The 24,459-nt window shown below is 41.0% G+C and overlaps 1 protein-coding gene across 1 annotated transcript in view; it reads right to left on the bottom strand.

Annotated features, from left to right (window-relative positions):
- The window catches only part of LOC122805775, an 889,800-nt gene that overhangs the window by 610,403 nt on the left and 254,938 nt on the right, over nucleotides 1-24,459 (bottom strand). Inside the window, exon 5 of the mRNA XM_044076042.1 lies at nucleotides 7,638-7,973. Within this exon, the coding sequence (XP_043931977.1) occupies nucleotides 7,638-7,973 (336 nt within the window). The remainder of the gene's footprint in view (nucleotides 1-7,637; nucleotides 7,974-24,459) is intronic.

A 24,459-nucleotide genomic window follows, 5' to 3' on the forward strand; every position in this document is an offset into this window, starting at 1 on the left:
AACTTGACTTGGGATTTGCTAACTCACCCTTGTGCTGCACTAAGTATATCCGTTCTACTGAGCTAGTCTTAGAACTTGCTGGAAAGGTAAGGGCTTACCCTGGAAATCCCACAGGAGCTGCAGCTGCCATGTGCTTAGGCCTGTTTCTGTTGACCACAGGCTGCATGCTGTCTACATTTGCTCTAGAGGCTGCTGACACCATGCTCTTATCACTTGCAAGCATGTTTGTGTGACTTTCTGTAAGATCGTGTATTTGACAAATCTCTATGGCTTTGCTCAATGTTAAATCACTGTCTCGAAACAAAATCTTTATCACTGCAACATTATTAACACCACACACAGGTTTATAAACTCATTTTTCAAATCACCAAATCTGCATGTTTTAGCTTTATTTCTCAAGTCAGTAATATAAGCTGCAAAAGTGTCTGCTGGCTTTTGGTTTCTTGTATAAAATAAGTGCCTCTCCAATGTAACATTTGTCTGGGGGTTACACATTTTTCTAAATTTACATTTCAAGCACTCGGGCTTCTCCCTTGATTCAGCTTGTACAACAATATGATGGATTTCCCCTTCTCCTGGTGCATACACAAATGAACTCTCTCTTTTAATGGCTTCTGACCTCCCACTAGATTAAGCTAAATAAATGCACATGCATCTTTGTCAGAAAAAGCTGTTTGTATGAAAATATTATATTCCTGCTCAAATACTCTCCAATTTTCTGCAATATTATGATCAAACAGAAGTGAACTGGGTCTGTGAAATGCTTCTGCCATGCCAACACAGGTCTATATAATAACATTGATGTCTTAAAACTTTGAATGTTATAATATCGACCCCTATTCAGTGAACGCTTGAAATAGCAAAGCTGCAGAACACTGAATACTTTCCTAGGGAAAGTAAGGCCGTTTCTGCAGCTTCGCTATTTCCTAGACTGTGAAGCAAAGGTTACAGACCGGGTTAAGGTAACTGTGTGAATGAAGGTGAGTGTGTGATAGGGACCTTAGGGTTAGGGAGCGGGTAAGGTGAGTGTGCGATAGGGACTTTAGGGTTAGTGAGCAGGTAAGGTGAGTGTGCGATAGTTAGGGACCTTAGGGTTAGGGTTGGGTTAAGGTAAATGGATAGCTAGTGGTGCATGTATGGTTTAGTGTAGGGTTTTGTGAAGTGTATGTGTGTAGATTATTTATTTTGGTGTGCTTGTGTTGTGTGTATGTTTGTCTGGGAAAAAAAATTGCTATTCTGACTGTTTGGTTTTCTGGTGTTTCGATCGAATGGGTTCAATATTATAACATTCGAAGTTGTAAGATTTTGATGTTATAATATAGACCCGCCAACACACAGTTATAAAGACCCTTAGAGTTATGTATGAACATACACACATATATACATCAGAACTTTATGCCAGAAACATGTAATTAGGCTCAACAGCACAATAGACTCTTCAAAATAACTGCACTTTGTGAAATAAGTCTCCATAGCACAAGAACACTTTGAAATCACTGCATTTTGTGAAACCACCTTCATCAATATAAGAACTATACTTTGCACAGAATAAACTCTTTGAAATAATTGTACCGTAATAAAGCACACACTGTAAACACTTTGCACACTCTGAGATACTTCGAACAACTCTAATTTTACTTTAAATACCTTTAGTCAATGCAAAATAGTAGCTCATATCAAAAAATGTGGTCGCTTACTAAAAATGCAGTCTGTTTGCTTTTCCATGCTCATTTTGCCCTTTTATTGTACTTGTTAAGCTCGTTTGGGTTTTATCATGCTCGTTATACTTTTCTTGTGCTTATTTTTTTCTTTTAACATGCTTGTTACACAAATCAGAAGTAATTCTAAATGCTGTCCTAAGTATTTTAAATAATCTTATCAGTTATCTTGGTTTCGAACATTTTGCTTAATCAATAATGTGTTTTGTGCTTTTTGCTTGATTAATACTGGATTTTGTGCTTTGCAAATGCTTCGTATAATTTCCTTTATGAAATAAATAATTTATGCGAGTTTTAATTACCTGAAATTCATTTCTGAACTTTTTCATTCATTTGAGCAGGTAGAGATGAGAAGCCTAGTTTTGTGTTGCTCAGACATTCTGGGTTTTGGCACCATGTCATTCAGATATGTCACTCCTAATATCATGTCATTCAGACATGCTGCTTCTGACACCATGTCGCTCGTCCAGTCAGGATAAAACAGACGAACAGTTGTGGCTTTGGTTCAAGCAACTTTATTACATGCAAACACATAAGGATTGAGACTTAGTAACTTAAACTTATAAACAGGCTGACTACTGCACTCATATACATGTTAACACTCTGGCTGTTCACTCAAAATGGCACTGCTGCCTGCATGTGCCTTCTGTTTATACGAACGTGCCCTCATTTTGAAATGCTTCTTAAAGTCACAACACGCGCTCTGTTCTACACCAGGTTTCTTGGGAGAGCCCTGTCTTTGGGTTGGTCTTTTTCTAGAGTTTCTCCTTTGAATAGAAAACAGAAAGTTAGGCACAGGTGTTCTCCTGCTTCACAGAGGATGGACAGGAACGATTTGCTGAGTTTTGCTAAGCGCTCATTTTAAGCTTTTCATTCTTTAACTCGTTACACCTGAGTGACACCTCCAGGTGCATCTGCAGTTAACTCCTACTGACACCTGTAGGTGTCAAATAGTGCTTGTTCACATTTGCATCAATAATTCCAAAAGACATGCTATGTACAAGGTTTTAAAATATTTCATCTTAAAGCTTACATAATGGCAACCTCAACTGCATTCATATTTGACCTCTATCTAATGCAGGTAAGTAGATATTAATTGTTTTTATGATATTCATTTATATAGATATAATTTTCACCTTTTACTACATATCTCAACAACCAAGTAACACAGACAGAACTCCTAAATTCATATGAATGTTCTCATCTAAATGAATAAATTGCTGCTGACAGTATGTGTGTAAATTGAGTGGTTGCTGGGATATTGTAAGTTTACAAACTATTACAAATGTAATGGTTACTGTTTTGACTGTCACTTATAAAATTTAGTTCAACACCTAGAACCTAAAGAATACTACCACTATAAAAATAGTTTGTGCTGAAGAGTTTGCCATTTATACGTCTTTCATAATTATTCCAGAGATGTGAATATTTGTTTGAAATGTGAGGACATAATTTGATTCTGTCAAAAGGCTTAGGCTCCACCCATTGGAAGTTACAGTGCAAGCTTGTGTTTCATTGGAGGGAATGAGTTAAATTTTGATTTATTACAAAGTTTTAAAATAAAATGATTACCCTCTATTTCAGTTACTGATTCCCAGTCTGAAAGACAGGAATTAGACTGGGATTGCATTTCTCCAGTACCTATGTCACAGGAAGGGGGACTGTGATACTGAAGATTTTTTTCCCTTTATATTAACTTCTGATTTGGGAAGAAAGTATATTCTTTTAATTTAGTCTGCAGAATTACAAATTGTAAGGCACATACGTTAACATTTCTGTTTGATTACTCATTTTCAAAATCTGGTAACTTTCCTTCTTCACAGATTAAAGCATTTCTGAATTTTCTCTTTTAAGTCTACTGACACTCTACCCAAAGCAGCTGCTACTGCATCAGTAATGAGAAGGTTTGTTTGGGTACCTCACAAAATTTACCAGAGGATGTCAAAGCTCAGATCTTGAATTCTTCCCTAGATACAAAGGCATTGTTTATTCCTTACTTTGTTGAAATCCTTAAAAGATTTAATGAAAGACTGAAGTTTATTCTGCATGTCACTAAGATTTTACAACACTCTTCCCAATGTTTACTTGGACCTTTCCTTCCACATCAGCATCTTTTCACAGGAAATGGAAGAAAATGTCTCATTAAGGTACAGACAAACAGAATTTCAAAAAGCAATGGTAATGGGGCTGAAATAAGAAAGGGAGAGATTCCCAAAATTATGGACAGTCCAAAAAGGAAGACTTAATATATGCCCCTTTCAGATGTTTTTCCCTTACCACCCTGGCAACCAGTAAATTATTTCCCAAAGTCTAGGTTTTCATTTTTGTCAGTGGCATCAGATGACCTCAGATAAGAGGGTTCTGAGAATCTGGCTTACATATTCATTTCTATTTCTTATCCTTTGGGCTCCAGTAGTGTTTACAAAGTATCTGGCAAGAGTAATATCTTGTTGCAGGTTGCAAGACATTCACATTTTTGCACATTTAACTGACTGTCTTATATTTGAAAACTCTTTTTCCAAATGTCAGGAATATATGACCTTTGCCTGGGGTACCAGGTGACTGTAAAGAAATCTTCTGTCATTCCTTCCTACAGTATGATGTTTCTGGGATACCATCTGGACATATCCCTTATGGAGGCTTTCCTTCCTCAGGACAAAATAGACCTTTACAAGGGACAACTTCTGATTTTCTCCAACCAGTCTCTGACCTCAGAGAGGGAATATCTCTGGAGTCTTGGTTTGATGGCCTCCACAGTATTCAGGATTCTCCGAGGCATTTTTGACATGAGAAAAAGTCAGTGGTTCCTCAAATCTGCTAGGACCCAACACCAACACCCATTATCTTTTCTGATCCTAGTTTTGGGTTTCTCAAAATGGAATTACTTTGGAGGTGGGCCAATTATTTCTCATCCTACATCTCCCCTTCTTCCTTCCATCTCCTACTCTTCTATTCAGTCTGTAACCAAAGATCCCTCAGTCTTTGCTTACGGTTCTGTTTCCAAAAGGGTGAAAGTTCAGGGTCTGTGGAAAAAAGGACAGACTAAAACAAAAATGTTAAAGAAACAATGGCTCTAATCAAAACCCTCAAATTTCTACACCATCTTTGGACTCCAGGACCTGTGCTGCTAATCACAGATAACATCACAGACAGGGTGAATCCACACACCCTTTGCAGGCTAGTCACAGTAGCCTGGCAAGTAGTAGCTCAACACAGCCTCTCCCTTCAGACTACCTGTATTAAATCAGAACAAAATGTTATTGCATACAAACCAGGCAGGTCTAGCACAGAGCATCCTGAATGGAAACTGAACCTGGGGTCTTAAAGGAACTGATCCAGCTGTAGGGAACATCTCATATAAATTTGTCTCCATTTACAATTGACAAATAATAAATTTTCCTCCAGGATTCCTTGCAAGCAGAGCTGGACGATGGTTGTCTTCTCATTCCCATGGATGGAATGTTCCTGTATGGCATTCCATTTCCATTGATAACCAGGGTCACTCTAAAGATGCAAAAGGACTCCATAAAGATAATTGTGGTGACGTGCTTTTGGCCCAGGAAACATTTTTTTTTAAATGGCCAATGTCAATTAACCACAAACTTACACATGGATTGTACTTACTGATATAAGACATTTTTTTTTTTTTTTTTTTTTATATATATACTCTAAACTTACTGACTGCCTGAATGGTAGAGTGTAAATACCTGTTAGATACCTATTTTCTGAGAGCATACAGCAGGTATTAAAGGAAGATTAGAAACTTGCTAGTTGAAAATCATTCTTGGGTAAGTGGAAACGATTTTTTTTAGACGGCAACAGACAAATAACATGAGCCTTTTAAGGCCTGGCTGCCTCTACTTCTACAATATTTGTGTATATTATTATTGTCCGGCCTTTCTTACTCTTCTATGAAGAGTCACCTCTCATTTACTTCTGCTTTCTGCACATAAACCCCACCTTTTCTATACAGCCTCAAGTCAAACAGTTTTTGAAAGGGATTTTGCATATCCTTCAACCTACAAACGAGGTGGCTTCATTTTGGGATATCAGTTTTGTTCTAGAAAAACTTACACTTTTCCATGTGAACCACCTCACTAAGCTGAACTGAAGGTGTTAACTTGAAAAACAGTGTTACTCATTGCTCTGGTCTCTGTAAGAAGAATGTTTGAGTTACAAGTTCTTATGGTGAGTGAACCATATTATCTTTCATAACGATAGAAAGAGAATATAAAGGATTAGTCCAAATAAAATCACTTTAGCTAGCATATCTAGGAGATACTCTCTCTGATACCTTCCCTGTGGGAAGAATAAAGACACCTTGTTGAAGTTTCCAGTAGTTTATTCAGTTAAGGATGGTTTTAGTATGTTTTTGAAAAATTCCTAAGTTCAGGACAAAAATGCTGTTAGAGTGTTTTAGCATTAACACTTGGTTTTTGTGTGCTCATTTCTGTTATTAAAAGTTTTCATATTCTTATGGGCTTCTTCGCCTGCATGCTGGTACCCTTTAAGTGCGACTATTGTTTTTTTTTTTTTTTTTTTGTGGTGCTGCAATTTGTGCACTTTTACACCTCACTGCATATTGTGAGCTTCTTTTGTTTGTGGATTATTGGTTCCTTTGAGTCAAGTTATGCACACCCCTGTCTTTTTTCCAGATCCAAAAAATAAGGGTGAAAGGATTTTACATACTCTGGATGTCCACAGGCAACTTGGATAATATACTTACAAAATTAAAACATTCAGGAGTTAAGATCAACTTTTCATTTCCTATGAAAATAAGAAAAACTGGCAATCAGTATCAAAAGGACAATTTCTTGTGTCTGTATTCTATTATTCTTACCATGACAAGTCACTTACTGGTAAGGTCAGTACCCAGTCTAACTAGACTTTGGCTTCTTATGTGGCTTTTTGTAAAGGGGTGGACTTGAAGTATTTCAGAGGAAGCAACCTGGTCCTTTTTGCATACTATTACAAAACATTACAAATTAGATTCTTTTTCCAAGTCCAGAGCAGGTTTTGCTAGGAATATTCTACAGGGGCTCCTGGACACAGACCTTTCATCCTTCCCTTCCTTCTAAGCTGTTTCGTATAACTGAGGCTACTGCAATGGTGATCTCATGTTAAACAGAGTGCAGTGGTTTCAGCTAACTTACCAGAACGCTACATGTTTTAATAGATCACTGTTGCAGTAGCCACCCCATTCCTCCACCTCCATTTTTGGTTTATTATCTTAATCACTGAATTTATGTCTCTCCTTGAGCCCTTAAGCAGTTAGGGCAGGTGGAATGTGCCCTAAAGCTTTGGATGCTAGCTGGTTGTGATATCCTTGGCAGGATATAACTAGCATAGCTTAAGCTACTATCTTGAAGGAAAACTTTTTTTCCCTACTAATTAAAATAATTTTGCAGTTGTGATGCAAAATATTTGAGGAACTCAACAACATGTAGACTTTTCTGAATGCACTGGCAATTTGCAGTACCTGTAAACAAATGTGACATCTAATGTGTGTGATATCTTTAAGCGAACTGAAATAATTTTGAAATGACCACAAAGCCAGGGCTGAACTTCAACCTGGCTTGTAACAAGCTACATGGCATTTCTAATCAAACAAGCAGATAGTGAAAATGAGTAGAACACATTTGCTGAAGTCAGTAATTGCATTTGGTTAATACATTTCTGAATTAATAAATAAAAATAAAAACTGAAGGGTAACAAATAAAATCAGGACTGGTGCACAACTAAATATCACTGAGAGAAGATACCCAGCAACTCCCACGTACTGGAAGTATCAGGATGTGAAAAAAAACTATTAGGAAGTGACAGCTGTTGTTCTTTTAAAGATAACACTGTACAATTTTCTTACAGTACGAATGACACAGAAAATGCAAAAGTTATTGTTTCCTTAACAGAGAAATTTACCTTCTGCGTTTAGAGAGACAGTGACTCTTGGTTTAGTGTCTGATAAGTATTTGACATCACATGTATAATCCCCTCCATCCCCTGGTGAAACATCGGTAAGTACCAGGGAAGCATTTCCTTTCCTCAGCTCATCCACAGAAAGCCATGCTCTTCTGCTGTTAAAAAGGATGTTGTCTGCAAACTTTGCCACTTGTTTTTCCTTAGATTGCCACAAAACCACAAGATGGTCCAAATCCACAGTCCCTGAGTCGACACTGAAATAACACGGCAGCACTACTGTGGGGCCCTGATAGTCTGCCCCTTGGGAGTCAGGAGTGGTGGTGGGTGGGGCAACATCTGCAACAGGAATAACAACATTTCTTAATTAAGCAGAAACTGCATGGCATCCATGCAACAAAGTCTAATGTATATTTTGTTACTGAAAGCTTGGTTGCTGTAAATATTCAAAGAGGTGCAGCTCCTTTCAAAGTTCAGTGCTGGCCTGAGAAAATGGATAGGAAAATGAATCTTGTGAATAGAAAGTTTGTACAAAATTAATAAGCATTATGTAAAATTGTAGTAAGATGTCTCCATTCACATTATTTCTCATCTGATCTCTCTCAGTGTTGTATGGCACTGGAGGTTCCTTGTCTCTAATTGATACTCTCAGTTCAGGGTTGTGGCACAACTGTGATATTATTGAAAATACTTAATGTACTTACCCATCAACTTGCAGCATGTAGACGTGACAAGGGTGGGGGGATCTGCCCCCCAGTGTTATCTCTTTCAGTTCATGACACTATGCACACTCAAAGTCCTGATGCAATCATTCATAAAACAAAATAAATCATTGTTTGCATTCAAATTTTTTTGGTTTCAATTCAGTCTGACATACAGACAGCTGGATGTTACAATCTCACTAACTCTCTCTCCACCTTAATACCCCCCACCCCCGTTCATAGCTCACCTTGGCCTCTTTGAGAGAGGGAGGCTCTCTCTTCCGAGGATAATAATTGAGGTAGCTGCATATTTATCCAGGTGGGGTGAGGGATGGTATAGTGATAACAGGCTGTTTCTCTGGGAGACTCTGATTTTCTATGTACCCAGCTACCCTGCTTCCCCTGTAACATCAACAGATGGAGTGCAGCATTAATAACACCAGCCCTGTAAAGCAGGTACAGTCATCTGTTTATCCACATCCCAATTACAATGCCTGAAAACTCACTAACAAAAGTTGCAGTTCCCTGATACCATGAGTATGGAGCTATACATCCATGGTCATCTGTCAGATGACAACCTCATTTCCTGGCATAGCTGTAGTGGATTTAATAAACATTTCCTTAAATCTGACTTATCCAGGACCTAGTCTGCCTTCCTGAATGGGAATCAGTAGAGTTGCAGACAAGGCTAGCTCCCTGTACATAACAAAGCCACTTCCTTAATGGTCACATTATCATTTCCATTAATTTATTATTTACCCAGTGATAAAGAATGCATCGTATCACAACTGTGCATAAAAGGGACAAATCCCAGCACTACATTCCTGACATGCTGTAGCTGGATAGGATTGGCCTTTCTAAATTGGCTCTAGGTGTGAGTGTGTGTGTGTGCCTTCTGAGGAAGGTTGGGTGCCGGGCTGGCAACTCGACACCTTAAAAACTCTACTGCCCCACATTCTGCAGACCAATGATTTGCTGTGGCAACCCCTAATGGCAACATCCAAAAGGAAAAGACAAAACGATTCCTAACATACTCTTCCCCCCAAATAAAGACTGGCCCCAGGATTTACTAATCTTCCATGTAAGACTAGATTAGTCTTGCACGGAAATGCCAGTCTAAGAGTATGACGGCAGCACACCATGCATATTAATGAGGGTGCACTGCCTCAACTCCAAAGCTTACACGGAGTGTAGACGAGTGTAGGGGGCATGTCGGACTGCCGAGCAGTCCAAAAATCCATGCCCCTGCACTGACAAAACCCAAGAAATGTTGAGTTACATGAGCGAGTCCGCTCACGTGTACATTGTAACACTACACTCCCCCATATGTCAAACCTTGTACAAATTTAAAAATTAAAAGAAATTTTTTTTTGTTTTATTTCCGATATAGCTGCCCGTATTTGCGCATGTTTGCGCGGGATTGCCCATTACTTAGCTACAGTTAGTAGCTTAGACACCGAAAAGGATAATAAGAAAAAAATATGCAAATGAAGCAAAATAGCGATAGCGTAGTGGTTAGAGCCTTCACACAAAGAGGAGGCATTCCCGGTTCAAGTCCCCCTACTGCACATTCCAGTTTGTGTTGAAAATCTGTATACAAAAATATTTCCTGACATTTATCAAGTTTTGTAAAAAGCATTCAAATGTTATATGTAGTAGTGAACGAATTCTATCTATATGAATGTGAAATGGTTATGCATTCTGAGGCATGAGTAACTTATTTTAAGCAATATAAAGCACTGCTAAGCATAATTTAGCAGTATTTAGCATATTTAAAACCAATTGCTCGTAGCTGAGCAGTGCGTTAACAAGCGCAATGTCTTTGCGCGTAGCTGCGCACCGCGCCAACCAGAGCAGCTACAACATATTTGCACATAGTTGCACACCGCGCTAACCAGCGCAACATCAGGCAACATCGAGAAACATCGAGCAACGTTGAGCAAAGTCAGCTAAACACGGCCACAACTCCTTTACTGTACCTTAACCATTCAGGTCTGGCCAGTAGGAAAATAAAAAGCAGTGACAGGGCTCAAACTCAGGATACTGTGCACTATAGTCACAGTACATAACCACTAAGCAGTGACAAAATTTCATAACCATGCACTTTTAACAGACACATATCTATCAAAGGAATATTAAACATTGCTAACATCAGCTAAGCAGGTGTGCCTACAGCTGAGTTTTTTCAAAACTGGCCAGTCACAAATAAGTGTGGGAAATGAGGCATATTTAAGCTCCACAGGCAGGAATACTTGCCAAAACTGGTTGTAGCTCCCTTCTGCAGTCAGCATGGCTGGTGTTGGAGAAGGTACTCAATTTTGAGCGCAATGCTGGGGCACTGAGGAGACCAAAGTAATGGTTTGGCTCCTTGCCCACAATCATGAGGAAATACTCCTGCGGGGCCAGAACCAGGGCACCCAATATAAAGCGGAGGCCTGGAACTGTCTAGCTCATGATCTCACCAGTGCCACTGGCATTCCTCGGACTGGTGAACAGGTCAGGCACCATTATTCTGACCTGAAGCAACGTAAGGAGGATCAACTGGACCAGAAGATCCAAGAGTCCCGTGCGATGCCTAATGCCCCAGTACTGAGTAAGTAACCATTGTATTAAGTAGTTAAGAATTGCCATGCTTGTCTATACTATGGATAGGTATGTCTCAATATCTCTGCATTTACTTCACAGCTGCAGGTGTCCGGGCTATGAATCAGCAAGCCCATGAAGATAGGTTGCAAAGGCTGTGTCATCAGGCAGGTTAGTAATTATTCTGCATGTACTGTTATATAAAATAAATGAGAGAGCCTTCAAAAAGTGTTTTAACCCAATAAATAAGGTGTAATAATCCTTTAATAAAAGTATAATTCCTGGAGTGCGTCTGTGTCATTTTCTTTGATATGTTGTTGTATTGTTGCATTTTATAAATAGTACTGTGGTATTAAGCAGTATTAACCCACACTTGGGTAGGCCCATATAACATGGATGAAGGGAGTGCCAGTAGCTTTTATGCATATTTACAGCCCTCAACTGTTGGTTCATGCCCAGCATGTACAGGCTAATCTGGCACATGAGTAGCTTGGTATTTTGTTCCCCAGAAATGTTAGTGAGCTGCCAGAAATGTAGGGAGCTGTTAACATATAACTGATACTTTCACCTGAACATATCTAGATAATTATATGAAAGTAGAGCTGTCAGTGTACCATCTTAGCAGTAGTGTGTGTGAGCAACTCTCAAAATATGTAGCGGTAGCATCTGCATCTTGGACAGTTTGTATGTAAGATACAGCTCATGTATATAATGATCTAGCAAAATCCAATTGCACAATATAAGGACATTGGGTAGTGTAATAATACATGTAAGGGGCATATAACTGCAGTTAATAGGAATGTAGTGAAAACTAAAAGGATATATAAGTTGTTAATTGAGCTATCCTTTTCCACCCTACTGTTTGTGCATAAAAAATGCAATTCCACACCTCAATCCGTATGTCTAATCTCAAAACATTTGTTGGGACATATGTCCTATTGGTTTATAAATATTTGCATTTATTTCTATGCATGTGCCCTGTTATAATACCACAATATTGGTGGCCTGTTGCCATCAATTCAACCTGCATGCTGTTGTAATGTCCACTATTGTTCTATATATGCATGTGCTATGCTTGCTTTTCAACTGTTGAAAATCTGGTGTGGTGGGTTAATGGGAATACTTCTGCATGCTGTTATAACTAATTGGGAATGCTGTTGACTGTTACTATCCCATATCTTTATTAAACCCTCCAAAACATAGTTCTTATGGGAAGGCCGGTCCCAGTGGACCCACCTGTCCCACCTCAGCTGGCCATGGCACCTGGCACCAGCAGGTCCGGTGCCCAGCCTAGGATCTCCTCCTCCATTGGCTCTGTGCTACCTTCAGGTGGAAGCACTGCAGGGGATGGGGCTCAACCCCCCGTGCAACCGTGGGTGGAGGAGGGCCACCTATCACCCTTCTAACGATCCGGGCTGTGGTGCATAGAGAGATTGAATGTTCTACTGCAGAACCTCTACACCAGCTTGAGGCACGAGTAGCACAACTCCCGGGTCAGCCTGCCCCTCCTAAACAGCCCCCAGCACAACCACCCCCTGGGCTGTGAAGGTGCAGTGGTGACTGCCCATGAGTGGGACCTCAGTCCCATTGTTTCCATCTGTGGGCTCATGGGCTTGCGATTTCCAAACATCCCTCCCCGTGAAAGGTGTTCACCCACCACATGTCATATACCGCCCCTGTATGCATCTTGTTTGTCTTGTCTGTTTACCTCCCCAACCTCCCTCCCCAAATATACTTACTTCCCCTACTCCACATTCCACTCTCACCTGAAAAAAAAGGGCAATCTGCTCCCAAAAAAAAAAAATTACGCCCCATACATAGCTGCTCATTTTGCACACATGTCCACTGGACACATAAAATGTAATTTAATTGGCATTACAACATACTTTTTGTCCTCACCCCTCTTTCAGGGGTTGAAGGTTTCATATCTACCTCCAAATTTATTCCATATGCACAGCTGTTGCTGTTAAAGAAATGGGCAGCTACGGACCTTCCCTACACCCATCCTGCACATCCCGAGCTACTTTCCATACTGTCTTTCCCCTTTTCACCACTTTCCTATCTCCCCATTTTTTTTTCTTTCAAAGAAATGAGCTCGGGGGTTAGCAAGAGTAAGCACTATTAAGCAGTAGTTAGTGGCTTTGTGCAAGTGTGCGCTTGTTTGCGCATAGCTAAGCATTGCTAAGCATCACGCAAACCCACACAAACCTGCTTACAACTGCTTAAAAGTGCTTTAGTCACTCTGTATGTGAGGGCCCTTGTTCTGCTCAGGAGCAAAATAAAACACCTCTGTCAGTCTCGAACCCCGGATCTTGTACACACTACACAACATGAATTACCACTAAGCCATGGTAGATATACAAGTTGGTGCTGAAATAAATATATCATGCATCAGAATGAGTGAATGTAAAGGAAAAATAGGAATGCCATACCACACAACTTGTTCTGTGGATCTTTACCAACAGTTGTTGTCGGATTACATTACATGACTGTGATAAGAGAAGCAGCCATTCTAGCAGGAAATAATGTTACACCATCACTTTACAACCCCACACAGTATCACAGCAGGACAAACACTGGCATATCTGTTTAGGGCAGAGGCCATACCTCCCAACTGTCCCTAATTTTCAGGGATGTCCCTGATTTTGACACAAATTTTAGCTCTGTCCCTCTGAATCCCTCCTAAAACTACTGACTTTGGCCAGAAAGGTGGTGAATTACACTTAATGAATAATGACAATAATTAAGAGTTAGACACTTATTTTACTTCAGAAAAGGTGTATTCATTCATATGCACTGATTCTTTCAATGTTTCAACTTAATGGCACTAACATTTTAAAGGTGTCCCTGACTTTTTCCTTACTTTGCCCTGAGTCTGTTCACATAGGTACCTGAGTGTTTGAGAGGTCTGGTAGAGGCAGAGACACAGAGGCATATCAGCCTTTCTGCTGTCACACACTGTGCAAATAGCTTTGGAAGGAGTTTCGGAAGCATACCCTTATGTAGGAATACAACACTGAAATACAAATGGATGTAGCCATGTACTGGTAGCAACCAACTGTAACAATGCCATTGCTCTATTGCTGAAAAGACCTGTGTGGTGCACAGACAAAAATAACAGGCTATTCTCTGGCTATCATGTGGATAGGTCCACAGTTGTGAGTTACGCAGACAGACTACTTGCCTTGGTAAACTAACATGTACACAGCAACCCTGTAAGTCCAGCAAGATAAAATCCACACAATAATACTTACGCTCTCTGTACTTCTGCACCCCTACCCAAATGTAGAATATACCTGTGTGTGCAGGGTCTACCAAGGATGTAGGTAAGCATACTCACAGTACTGACATGCGTCCAGTTTTTCTGAGCAGCTTGTGCTAATGTCAACACTAAAAAAGCACAAACTGTTTAGAATGGAGTAATTGAATATTCACAGTATAGCAGTTCACAAACAATTCTTGTGCCAAAGGAATACATCTCAATAACTAGCTTTGTATGGCAGTTAATTGTAAAAGTTGAAATGAAAGTACATCTTTCCATGTATCTTGGGGTAACATTTTGAGGGGTGAGTACATTTCTACACTGACAAGTGGGTACTGGATGTAGCAACATTAGGTCTGAGTACAAAATGTAAATCTCTGGCTACACCCCTGGCTTCTGATATAAGAACTATACCAACCTTCTGTCTTAAACAATGATGTCCACAGCAAACAAGGATGATCTCCATCTTGGAAAGCTGAAAGGGCCACGCCTACCTGAGTTAGCAATTTATAGTACTGGGTTGCTATGACAATGATTACTGCAATTACTACACAGCAGGCTGCATGCAATTAGCAAGTGGTGGCCACTAATTGGTGCAGAGGCCATCACATGCCCATGTGCAAATACCTACAAAAGCAGGCTGCAATCTCTGCCAAAAAACTCAATCACTCTATTGCAGAGACTGACAGAGAGAGAGAGAGAGAGACAGAGACAGAGAAAAGGAAAAAGAAAAATAAATATTACCAAATCATACAAAGGAAAGGTATGTGACACATTTGTATTTACTGGCATGTAGTAGATGTTATTGAAGAATAGTCTACATAATGTGAACCATTCATATGTGGCAGCAGTACTTATTTATGCATAGATGTTCTGGTTAACTACTGCTATGCACAATACAGTGTGTACCTGTGGGCAGTGGGACATACCTGTGACATGTGTAGCTCAGAATTAAATGTCAAAGATCTGATCCATGTTATCTGTGTTCTGTACAGTAGTGTGGCCAATGGCTGTTGGGGGATTAGTGCTGACATTATATAAACATGGGTGTGACAGAACAACACATGCATGATAGTCATATTAAAGTGTAGCTTAGTACTGGCAACTTCTGTAGCAGTCTAGTATGATTATCTAGCATTTGTAGCCATATATACCCCCCTAATGTTGGTGTGTGTTCATATGCGACACCTGTTTCAGCAAGGCCCAACAGTTCAGCTGTGAGGTCCAGGGACTTACAACAGTGTGGACCTTGTGTGTGTATGCAACACACATAACGGAGAAATATATATGTGTCATATATATTCACATCTGTATATATGCATAGAGCAGGGGCATATTGCAACTATTTGTGAAGGGTGGAGATATATATGTTGGTGAAGGTTAGTATGCGCATATTTGCATGTAGGTTTTAGTGTGTGACAAACAAGACCACATACAGACATGTGGTGGTTAAACACTGTGGGTGGTTTGTTCAGTTTGCAATGTTGAAGCCAGTGAGGCTTGCTAAAGCTACCTGGGCTGTGAACACCTTCAATGCATTTATCCCAAGACTGTGCAATTTTATTGCATTACTGTACACCTCACATCCTTTGTATAATTGATATTCTCACTATAAAAGGTGAAATGTATATGTGCCTACATATATATGTATATGTGCACCAATGGATGTGCATATGTGTATATATATATATATATATATATATATATATATATATATATATAGTTATATATACTCATACACACCTACATCTACTTGTTGCAATAGATTCTCTGTACTGTTAACTGACTGTGATGGTCAATGTGTTTGTGAATACATCAAAGATATGTATCTGTGGGATAGCTTAGTGGGAAACTGTTTGTCATGGTATTATGGGTCCTTGCTTTGATCTTAGCAAAAGCTGTGTATTCTGTTGCTAGGCAGAAAAAGTGCTATTGTATACAGTGTGATTAAGTCCCTTGGTTTTAACTAGGGTGTATCATTGGAGGCTAAAGCACTACATCTATGATTATTGATTGGTACTGATGTTGAATCCAAATCCTGTGTGTACTGTAGTAGTACTACTTGAAGCTCTGGGCCTGTACAGCAAAGTATGGTGTATGTCCACATTGCTTGCATCCACTGTTGTGTGTGGTCCCTGTATTCATCACAGATTACATTTCTCAAGATTAAGGTTATGTAAGTACAGACACACAGTACTGTATAGTACACACTGAAAGCTTACCTGGGTTGTCATACCTTTGTGTCCTGTAATTATGTCTGAATTGTGTGTGAGTATGTCTGTAACATGTCCTTTGACATATGTGTGGTAAAACATATAACTGCGTATCTAGCAACATTCATAGTGCACTACAGCAGTATGTGACCTATATTCCCAATTGCGCACAAATTTTGGACACGGGTTTGCCATTAACAAGTTGTGTGGTATAATAGTAATACATTTACTGGACCTTACACTCATTGTGATGGATGATACATTTCTTTACACGTCAGCTTGATGTATATCTGCTGTGGCTAGGTGGTGCATCATGTTGCATACAGTGTGCCAGGTACTCTTGTTATAGTGTTATATAGTGATTTTATTTTGTTACTGTGCAGAACATGGTTCATTAGATTGAGAGTGAATCAGGCACTTCCAAGCAGTTGTGGGGTGAGCAGTAATAAGTGGCAGTTAAAGTGTTTCACTCTTGGTCAGCTAATGGGTTTCTATATATGGCAGTTCCGTGATGTCTGTACTGTATAATGTTAAATTTGCCATATGACTTGCTCAGACATATTTTCGTATTTATGTCTTCCAGGGATCATGGCACATCGCAGGAACCCCACTTACAGTAGTGCTGAAGATGACATAATTACTACCAGCATGATTCAGCACTACAATCTCATGTTCTCGCAAACCAGCCAGGACCAGCAGGAGCATACTGCAATGTGGCAAGGTGTTGTCTGCAGGGTAAATGAAGTAGGCCTGCATAACCGGACATATGAGCAGGTACACCACCACTGCAGTGATCTTCTCAGACATGTCCATCAGCGTGCTGCTGATGTGCGGAGACAACAGCTTGCAAAAGGAGGTGGTGTTAATATCCATCCCCCCCTCACCAGAGTGGAGGAAGCTGCTCCTGAGCCTGGTGGCATCTGCCCAACAACAGCAGCAGTAGACATACACCATGATGGAGGTTGGAGCCACCCAACAAGCACACATGGAGCATGCAGGTAACATGGCATATCTGTAGACTACTGTTATCTGTATTGGTAGATCATGCATATGTGAGATCTAGAGTGTCGTTAAAAGATGTGGAGCGTGTTGTTGTGCAATACTAATCATTTGGAACATAATCTGTAGCCCTGTGAATGTAAACTGTTGTTGCACTGTAAGATTGCAAACGCACAGTAGCAATGCCACAGTTGTGGCCACTGACAAACTGTCTCATCTCTATGTAGGTCCCTCTGGGGTGACATCAAGGCAGCGGACAGATGCTGGTGAGTGTGTTCTACATTTATTATTGTAAATAAAAAGTGCATGTCATAGTTAAGGTGTAGGCCATGTACACATGTAACACACCTACCCATAATGCATGCTGTACATGTTTGGTGTAAGACCACGCACGTCTCACTAATGTGATTAGCTGCCTCAAACACATTGCATTACCCAGACCATCTCAAACAAATGTGGCTAGACTGTAGTGACCATTGAATAGGTACAGTTGATACTCAACATGCACATAACATCACATCTATGTCATACACAGAGCTTTTTAACATGCTACACATAAAGGATTCCCAAAACCTTTGTAAAGACACACTCCATTATCCAAAATCTCATCCACACATTACACATAATATGCCTGAGGGGTAGAGGCCTATCATGGGGCATTTAAACACTCTGCAACACACTACACATTCATGTCAGGGAATGCTCCTTATTGGCCTCCTTACAAACTCATGTAACAACTGTTTGTGAAATGGTGAATGTAGCCAAGGTAGTACAGTTCCGGTACAGCATGAATAGTGCTGGTTTGGGAAACATTTGTAGCCTTGAGTGACCACATGATGCTTCATGATGTTGGCCTATGGTACTATACCCCATCCAGTTATTGTAACCACAATACTACACAGAGCTTTCATTGCTATACACCTTAACGTTGCGTGTGTGCACACATATGCACCTCTAAACAATATGCATACCAGTCACCATTTGCACAACTGACACATATATGTCTTGTGATGCTATTGAGTTTTGAATACCTGCTCAGCAATGTTGTGTGCAATGTGTTGCAGGGGGAGGTCCATCACCTAATAACAAAACACATGCATCAAAGCCATGTATACTGTTAGTAACAAGGACTGTCTACACTTGCACTGCATGCTGTTGAGCAACACGTCTTGCGTGCTGACATGTGTGATATGACTGTTTTGCTTGTGATACTGTACCCCACCATCACCTGCTATTGTGTATGTTCTGAGATTGCTGGTGTTGTGTGTGTCTGCTTTAGGGAGGAGTGTATTTTTGTGTGTGTGCATGTGCACATGTGTGCATGTGGTCTGACATCATGTTCAGGTCTTAAAGTGTGATTCCTGTTTTCCTCTCACAGGTGCCGAGATGGGGCTGGTTCAGTACAGCAGGGAACCTGATTTCACTGAGACAGACAGTGATCATGAGGACAGATGTGTTTAGGCACAGGCAGGTTTGTCAGGGTCTGTTGTTGGGTCACCAATTGACAGTACACAAGTCTCCACCCCATCCATGCACACAGTCATACTGCCTGTACATCCATCATCACCATTGCTCTTAGCTGAGGGACAGTGTACGGTTGGCACTGGCCAAGACAGTGTGGTATCTATGGCACATGTATCAGGACACAGCAGCCATAGCCAGATGTCTGGAATGGTACCACATAGGCAGATGCCCAGGGGTTCTCGTCAGAGCACTGCTGGTCATCATGCCCCTGGCAGACGTGCCACACGTCTTTCTACCACACGCATGTTCCAGGCTGTCATGGAGGCACAGACACAAATGGAGCGGTACACCAGACAGGGACTAAGGGCACAGAGGGCTCATAACACCTCTGTAAAGTATAGCAATGGTTGAATGTGTAGCATGTTTCAGTAGTAAAGTGTAATGATATCCTTGAAGGTGTAGCTGAGCAGGCATGATGCATTAAAGCTGTAATTAGCAATGTTGTATTGTTTCCACCAGTGTTTATTCCGATTGTGTTTTTTTGCCCATGTGCCACTTGGCTGATGTGTGTAGTTGTGTCAGCATGTGTTATACAGTGGAGAGTAAGTGTGGGGTGTGTGCAGCACAGGTCTGCAGGTGTACATTTGTGAACATGGTGGAGGTGCACTGTCTGCATGTATGTGCATATTGGACACGAGGGCAGAGTGACATGCCCTGTATTGGCCAGTGTTAACACTCCATACTTTCTGTTGGTGGCCAGTATGCATTGTACTACACACATTTTGGAACTTGAGTACACGTGTGTGTATGACATGGGTTGACACTGTGCTGTCGGTGATGCTGTTGTTGCTATCTGTCATTGGTTTGCATTACTAAGGTTAACACTGTCCCAGCTGCATAATCCTTTATTAATGCACACTGTTCACCTGCAGGGTTGCATGGACCGTGCTATCACAAACACAAGAAATTCTCACTTATACAGTAAAAGTGCATTAGTCTCATGGACCCCTGCCATAAACTAAATATATTATAGAAGGTGTGAAGTTGTACCAAAAGAGTTACATACCAAGAAGGGATAACCTCTCTGGTCAGTATCATTGGGAAAATACAATCCCCTCAATAAACATACAGGGCAAGCTTCAAAATACAAAATGGCAAGGATTCCAAAGACAACACTAATGCTTTCTTCAGTGTTGTTCATATTCTACAGGGGAAATCTCAGATCGGGTCACAGTTAATGAAAATGGTCACAAAGTACACTTATCTGACTGACATTACCAATTCCTTGTCAGACAGTTTGAATGGGGATTTCACCACCCTGTCATTACACAAGGGCCACATTTCCAGACCTGAAGAATGTAAAACCTGATGATTCACAGACACTCTAGTTAAAACATCTCTTTAACAAAGTACACACCACAGTGGCAATGGTACTGAAGAGTGTCCCTGGCTGTGTCATACACAAGCTGATATATGAAGTCACCACTCACCTAAACACTCTGTCCAGATGCAGCCTCTATACAGGTTACATACTTGTGGAATGACACACGGTAATGGTGTTCACAGTCCACAAGGGTTGAGCTACAATGTCTTCTTCTCCTTTTGGATGCTCCCATTAGGGGTCGCCACAGTACATGATTTCTTCCTGGCCTCTGCATCTTGCACTATCACACCATCCACCTGCATGTCCTCTCTCACCACAGCCATAAACCTCATCTTAGGCATTCCTCTTTTCCTGTTACTTGGTGGCTTCATCCTTAGCATCTATTTGACAATATACTCTGCATCTTTCCTCAGCACATGTACAAACCAACTTAATCCTGCCTATCTGGCATGGTCTACTAACCTCCAAACCTGGCCTGATCCTCTAATATACTTATTCTTAAACCTGTCCACCCTCATCACACCCAGTGCAAATGTTATCATAAATTGATTAAGGGTAGAACTACAATAGGTCCTGGAAACTCTCACCCTATAAGCCAGACCAATGTTATCTGGAAGGCTATGGAGCACAGCATTATGGAACTCATTAACAGAGACATTATGAACCAACAAACACTGCACCATACCCACTTAGGATCTCTAAAGGCCAGATCATGGCTCCTACACCTAGTAGACTTCAAGCCAGTGAACAAGGCTATAGGTGAGGGAGGGGAGGTCAACACAGCCCAGCTATAGCTCACCAGCAATTCATACCCACCCCACATACTGGTATTATACATAACCTCAGCAGACTGACCATAAACGATTGTTAGATGATGGCTTAACAACTGACGCACAGATGCATGACACACATTAACATTTGCAGCCTCCATGTACTATTCTATGCCAGTAACAAGTGGTATTCACCTGCCCTCAGTCCTGGGACCACTCCTGTTTGGCATATAGCATTCTTAGGTACAAGCAAACACAGTAGGGATATGTCTGCCCACGTTTGATGACAATGCATACTGTGGGCTATACTTTATTCTCCAGATGACACACACATCCTCCAAAAGGGTATCATACAGACAGATACCTGGTGTCAAACTCATGCTGTAAAGCTATAAGCCTAAGAAAGTATAGTTATCCACTTTTAGAAAACAATGTATCCCCAGAGTACCACATAGGTAGTAGCCCCCAAAATGTGGAACAGGTACTAATGTATATGTAGAGCCATGTGTTAAGTAATTTCTCCTTTGATGATCACATTACCAAGGGGTTTTGGAAATCCCTCTGTGGAGCACATAAACAATAAAGGGTTTGCATGCAGATCCGCAGAGGTTGTTGCACACCTATAATGATTAGTCATCTTTGCCAGACTTTGCTTGCTTTGGAACAGGTTTCAAATATACCTCAAGCATAAACCCTCACTCACACTCTTCAACAGAAACCATGATGAGTGGATTTGAAATGGAAGACATAGCCCAGGGATCACTGCAGTGGCTAAGCTTGTCACAAGCATACAGAAGTGACCTAAGGTCTGGAAAGCATCACCACGCTCTGGCAAAGATAACACATGCATTCATGGAGAAAGCAGAGTACCCACCTATGAAATACTTGGTCACATGTATGCATATGGATTTGCCCCACAGCTACCTTACATGTGTAATGCACATACAGTTGTCATTGTGATATGTCATACACTAGAAAAATCAAAACCCACTCCACATTGGCCAATGGTGTCACACACCTGGAACACAGACACACACAGTCAGCAAGTGCGAGATTCAAACTCTTTCCTAACTACATTATGATAATGCAGCAGTATGTGTTTACACGACACGCTATACACATTACTGGGATTTCACCTTTCCACAGGTATATTTGTAGGTTGGTGACATCATCAGACTTGACAAAGATGAGTATACCACTTTTAAGGGGTGTGAGTAGTCTCCAAAAAGGTTGCTCCTTCCCAGAAGGGCAAGCACACTCACACAGTTGGCAAGTGCAGGATTCAACCCCTACCTAACTACATTATGATTCTACAGCAGTAGGCATAATCACAATGCACTATACGCATCACTGGGATGGCACATTTCCACAGGTATATTTATAGGATGGTGACATCATCAGACTTGACAAAGATGAGTATACCACTTTTAAGGTGTGTGAGTAGTCGACAAAAAGGTTGCTCCTCCCCAGGGAGAGACACACACTCACAAACAGTTGGCAAGTGCAGGATTCAAACCCCTACCTAACTACATTATGATACTACAGCAGTACGCATTTACACGATGCGCTATACACATTACTGGGATTTCACCTTCCCACGGGTATATTTGTAGGATGGTGACATCATCAGACTTGACAAAGATGAGTATACCACTTTTAAGGTGTGTGAGTAGTCTCCAAAAAGGTTACTCTTCCCCAGGGAGACACACACTCACACACAGTTGACAAGTGCAGGATTCAAACCCCTACTTAACTACATTATGATACTACAGCACTACGCATTTACACAACGCGCTATACACATTACTGGGATTTCTCCTTTCCACAGGTATATTTGTAGGATGATGACATCATCAGACTTGACAAAGATGAGTATACCACTTTTAAGGTGTGTGAGTAGTCTCCAAAAAGGTTGCTCCTCCCCAGGGAGACACACACACTCACACACAGTTGGCAAGTGTAGGATTCAAACCCCTACCTAACTACAGCAGTACGCATTTACACAATGCACTATACACATTACTGGGATTTCATCTTTCCACAGGTATATTTGTAGGATGGTGACATCATCAGACTTGACAAAGATGAGTATACCACTTTTAAGGTGTGTGAGTAGTCTCCAAACAGGTTGCTCCTCCCCAGGGAGAGACAGATACACACACACACACACACACACACACACACACACACACACACTTGGCAAGTGCGGTGTTCTTAATCCAAACTAAGTACTTCTTTACACTTCAGCAAGCAATATGGAGTTACAGGGTGCAATACAGACATTACTTGCTGACAGTCTGCACAAAGGTTTTTTTCACATTTGCTAACCTCAGCAGACTTATCATACTAGATGTATTGTGAGTGTACTGTATGCATAGGCCATGACCATATCATATATGGGTTGATGCACCACATGCTGGCACACACAGGGTCAAACCTTGAGTAGTATCTTACCTTTACCTACATGAAACTTCAGTATAACAGAAAGATGATAAACTTCAACAATTGGCTGAGCTTCTGGTGTCAGTCAAAGGGGATCCAGTCTCTGTCTGCCTGTGATGACATGATAGACAAGCCTTGTTGCTTTGCTACAGATGGTTTGCATCTGTCGTCCTATGCCTCTGAATACTGGCTAAGGCTCTTGCTGTCCACATATTACCTTTTTTAGGGAAGGCTCAAAGGTTCATAGGTAGGTACTAGGCTATCGGCCCTTTGGCCTATACAAGCCCAGTTAAAAAGGTACCCTGGCTTTTACCACCCAAGAAATTTATTTTCCTGTGCCACTGTCGAGCAGATACACAGAAGTGATCCCCAGGGTGAATTTCCTATTTCCCATACAATCATCAAGATTTTTTCTTGAAGAGTGCTAATGAGGAACTTTGTTTGATATAGATAGGTAGTTTATTCTGGAGTATGTGAAGTCTCTGGGACCAGAATATATCCCTCTGGCATGTTCTGTTTATTGTGGTGACAAGGTTTAGGTCCCTAGAGCGTGTAGGTTCATAGGTAGGTACTAGGGTATCTGCCCAAGGGCATTTATAAGCCTACCCAGAATGTGTTGACTTTTGCCTCCCTTTTAAATTAGTTTCCTGAGCCTCTGTCTAGCAGGGCTACTGGAGTGATCCCAGGGGTAAATTTACAGTTTCCCATCCACTCGTCAAGATTCCTCTTGAAGAGAGTCTGCGAGGGGCTCTGCCTAACATCAACTGGGATTCTGTTCCAGAGTGAGGGAAGTCTCTGGGACAGGAATCTATCCCTCCAGCACATCCTGTTTATTGCTTTGCTGAGGTTTAATTCACTGGAGTGTGTGGCTCTAAAAGATTTGTTTTTCTTGAGGTGGAGCATGTCCATTAATTCCGGGTTGGACATGGCCTTATACATCAGGCATAGATCACCTCTGAGCGGGCAGTAAGCAACCAAGTAGAGCTGGAGTTTCTTTAGTCGAGCTG

The sequence above is a fragment of the Protopterus annectens genome, chromosome 7.part0 (assembly GCF_019279795.1).
Source record: "Protopterus annectens isolate FY-2018-M chromosome 7.part0, PAN1.0, whole genome shotgun sequence".
Classification (NCBI taxonomy): Eukaryota; Metazoa; Chordata; order Ceratodontiformes; family Protopteridae; genus Protopterus; species Protopterus annectens.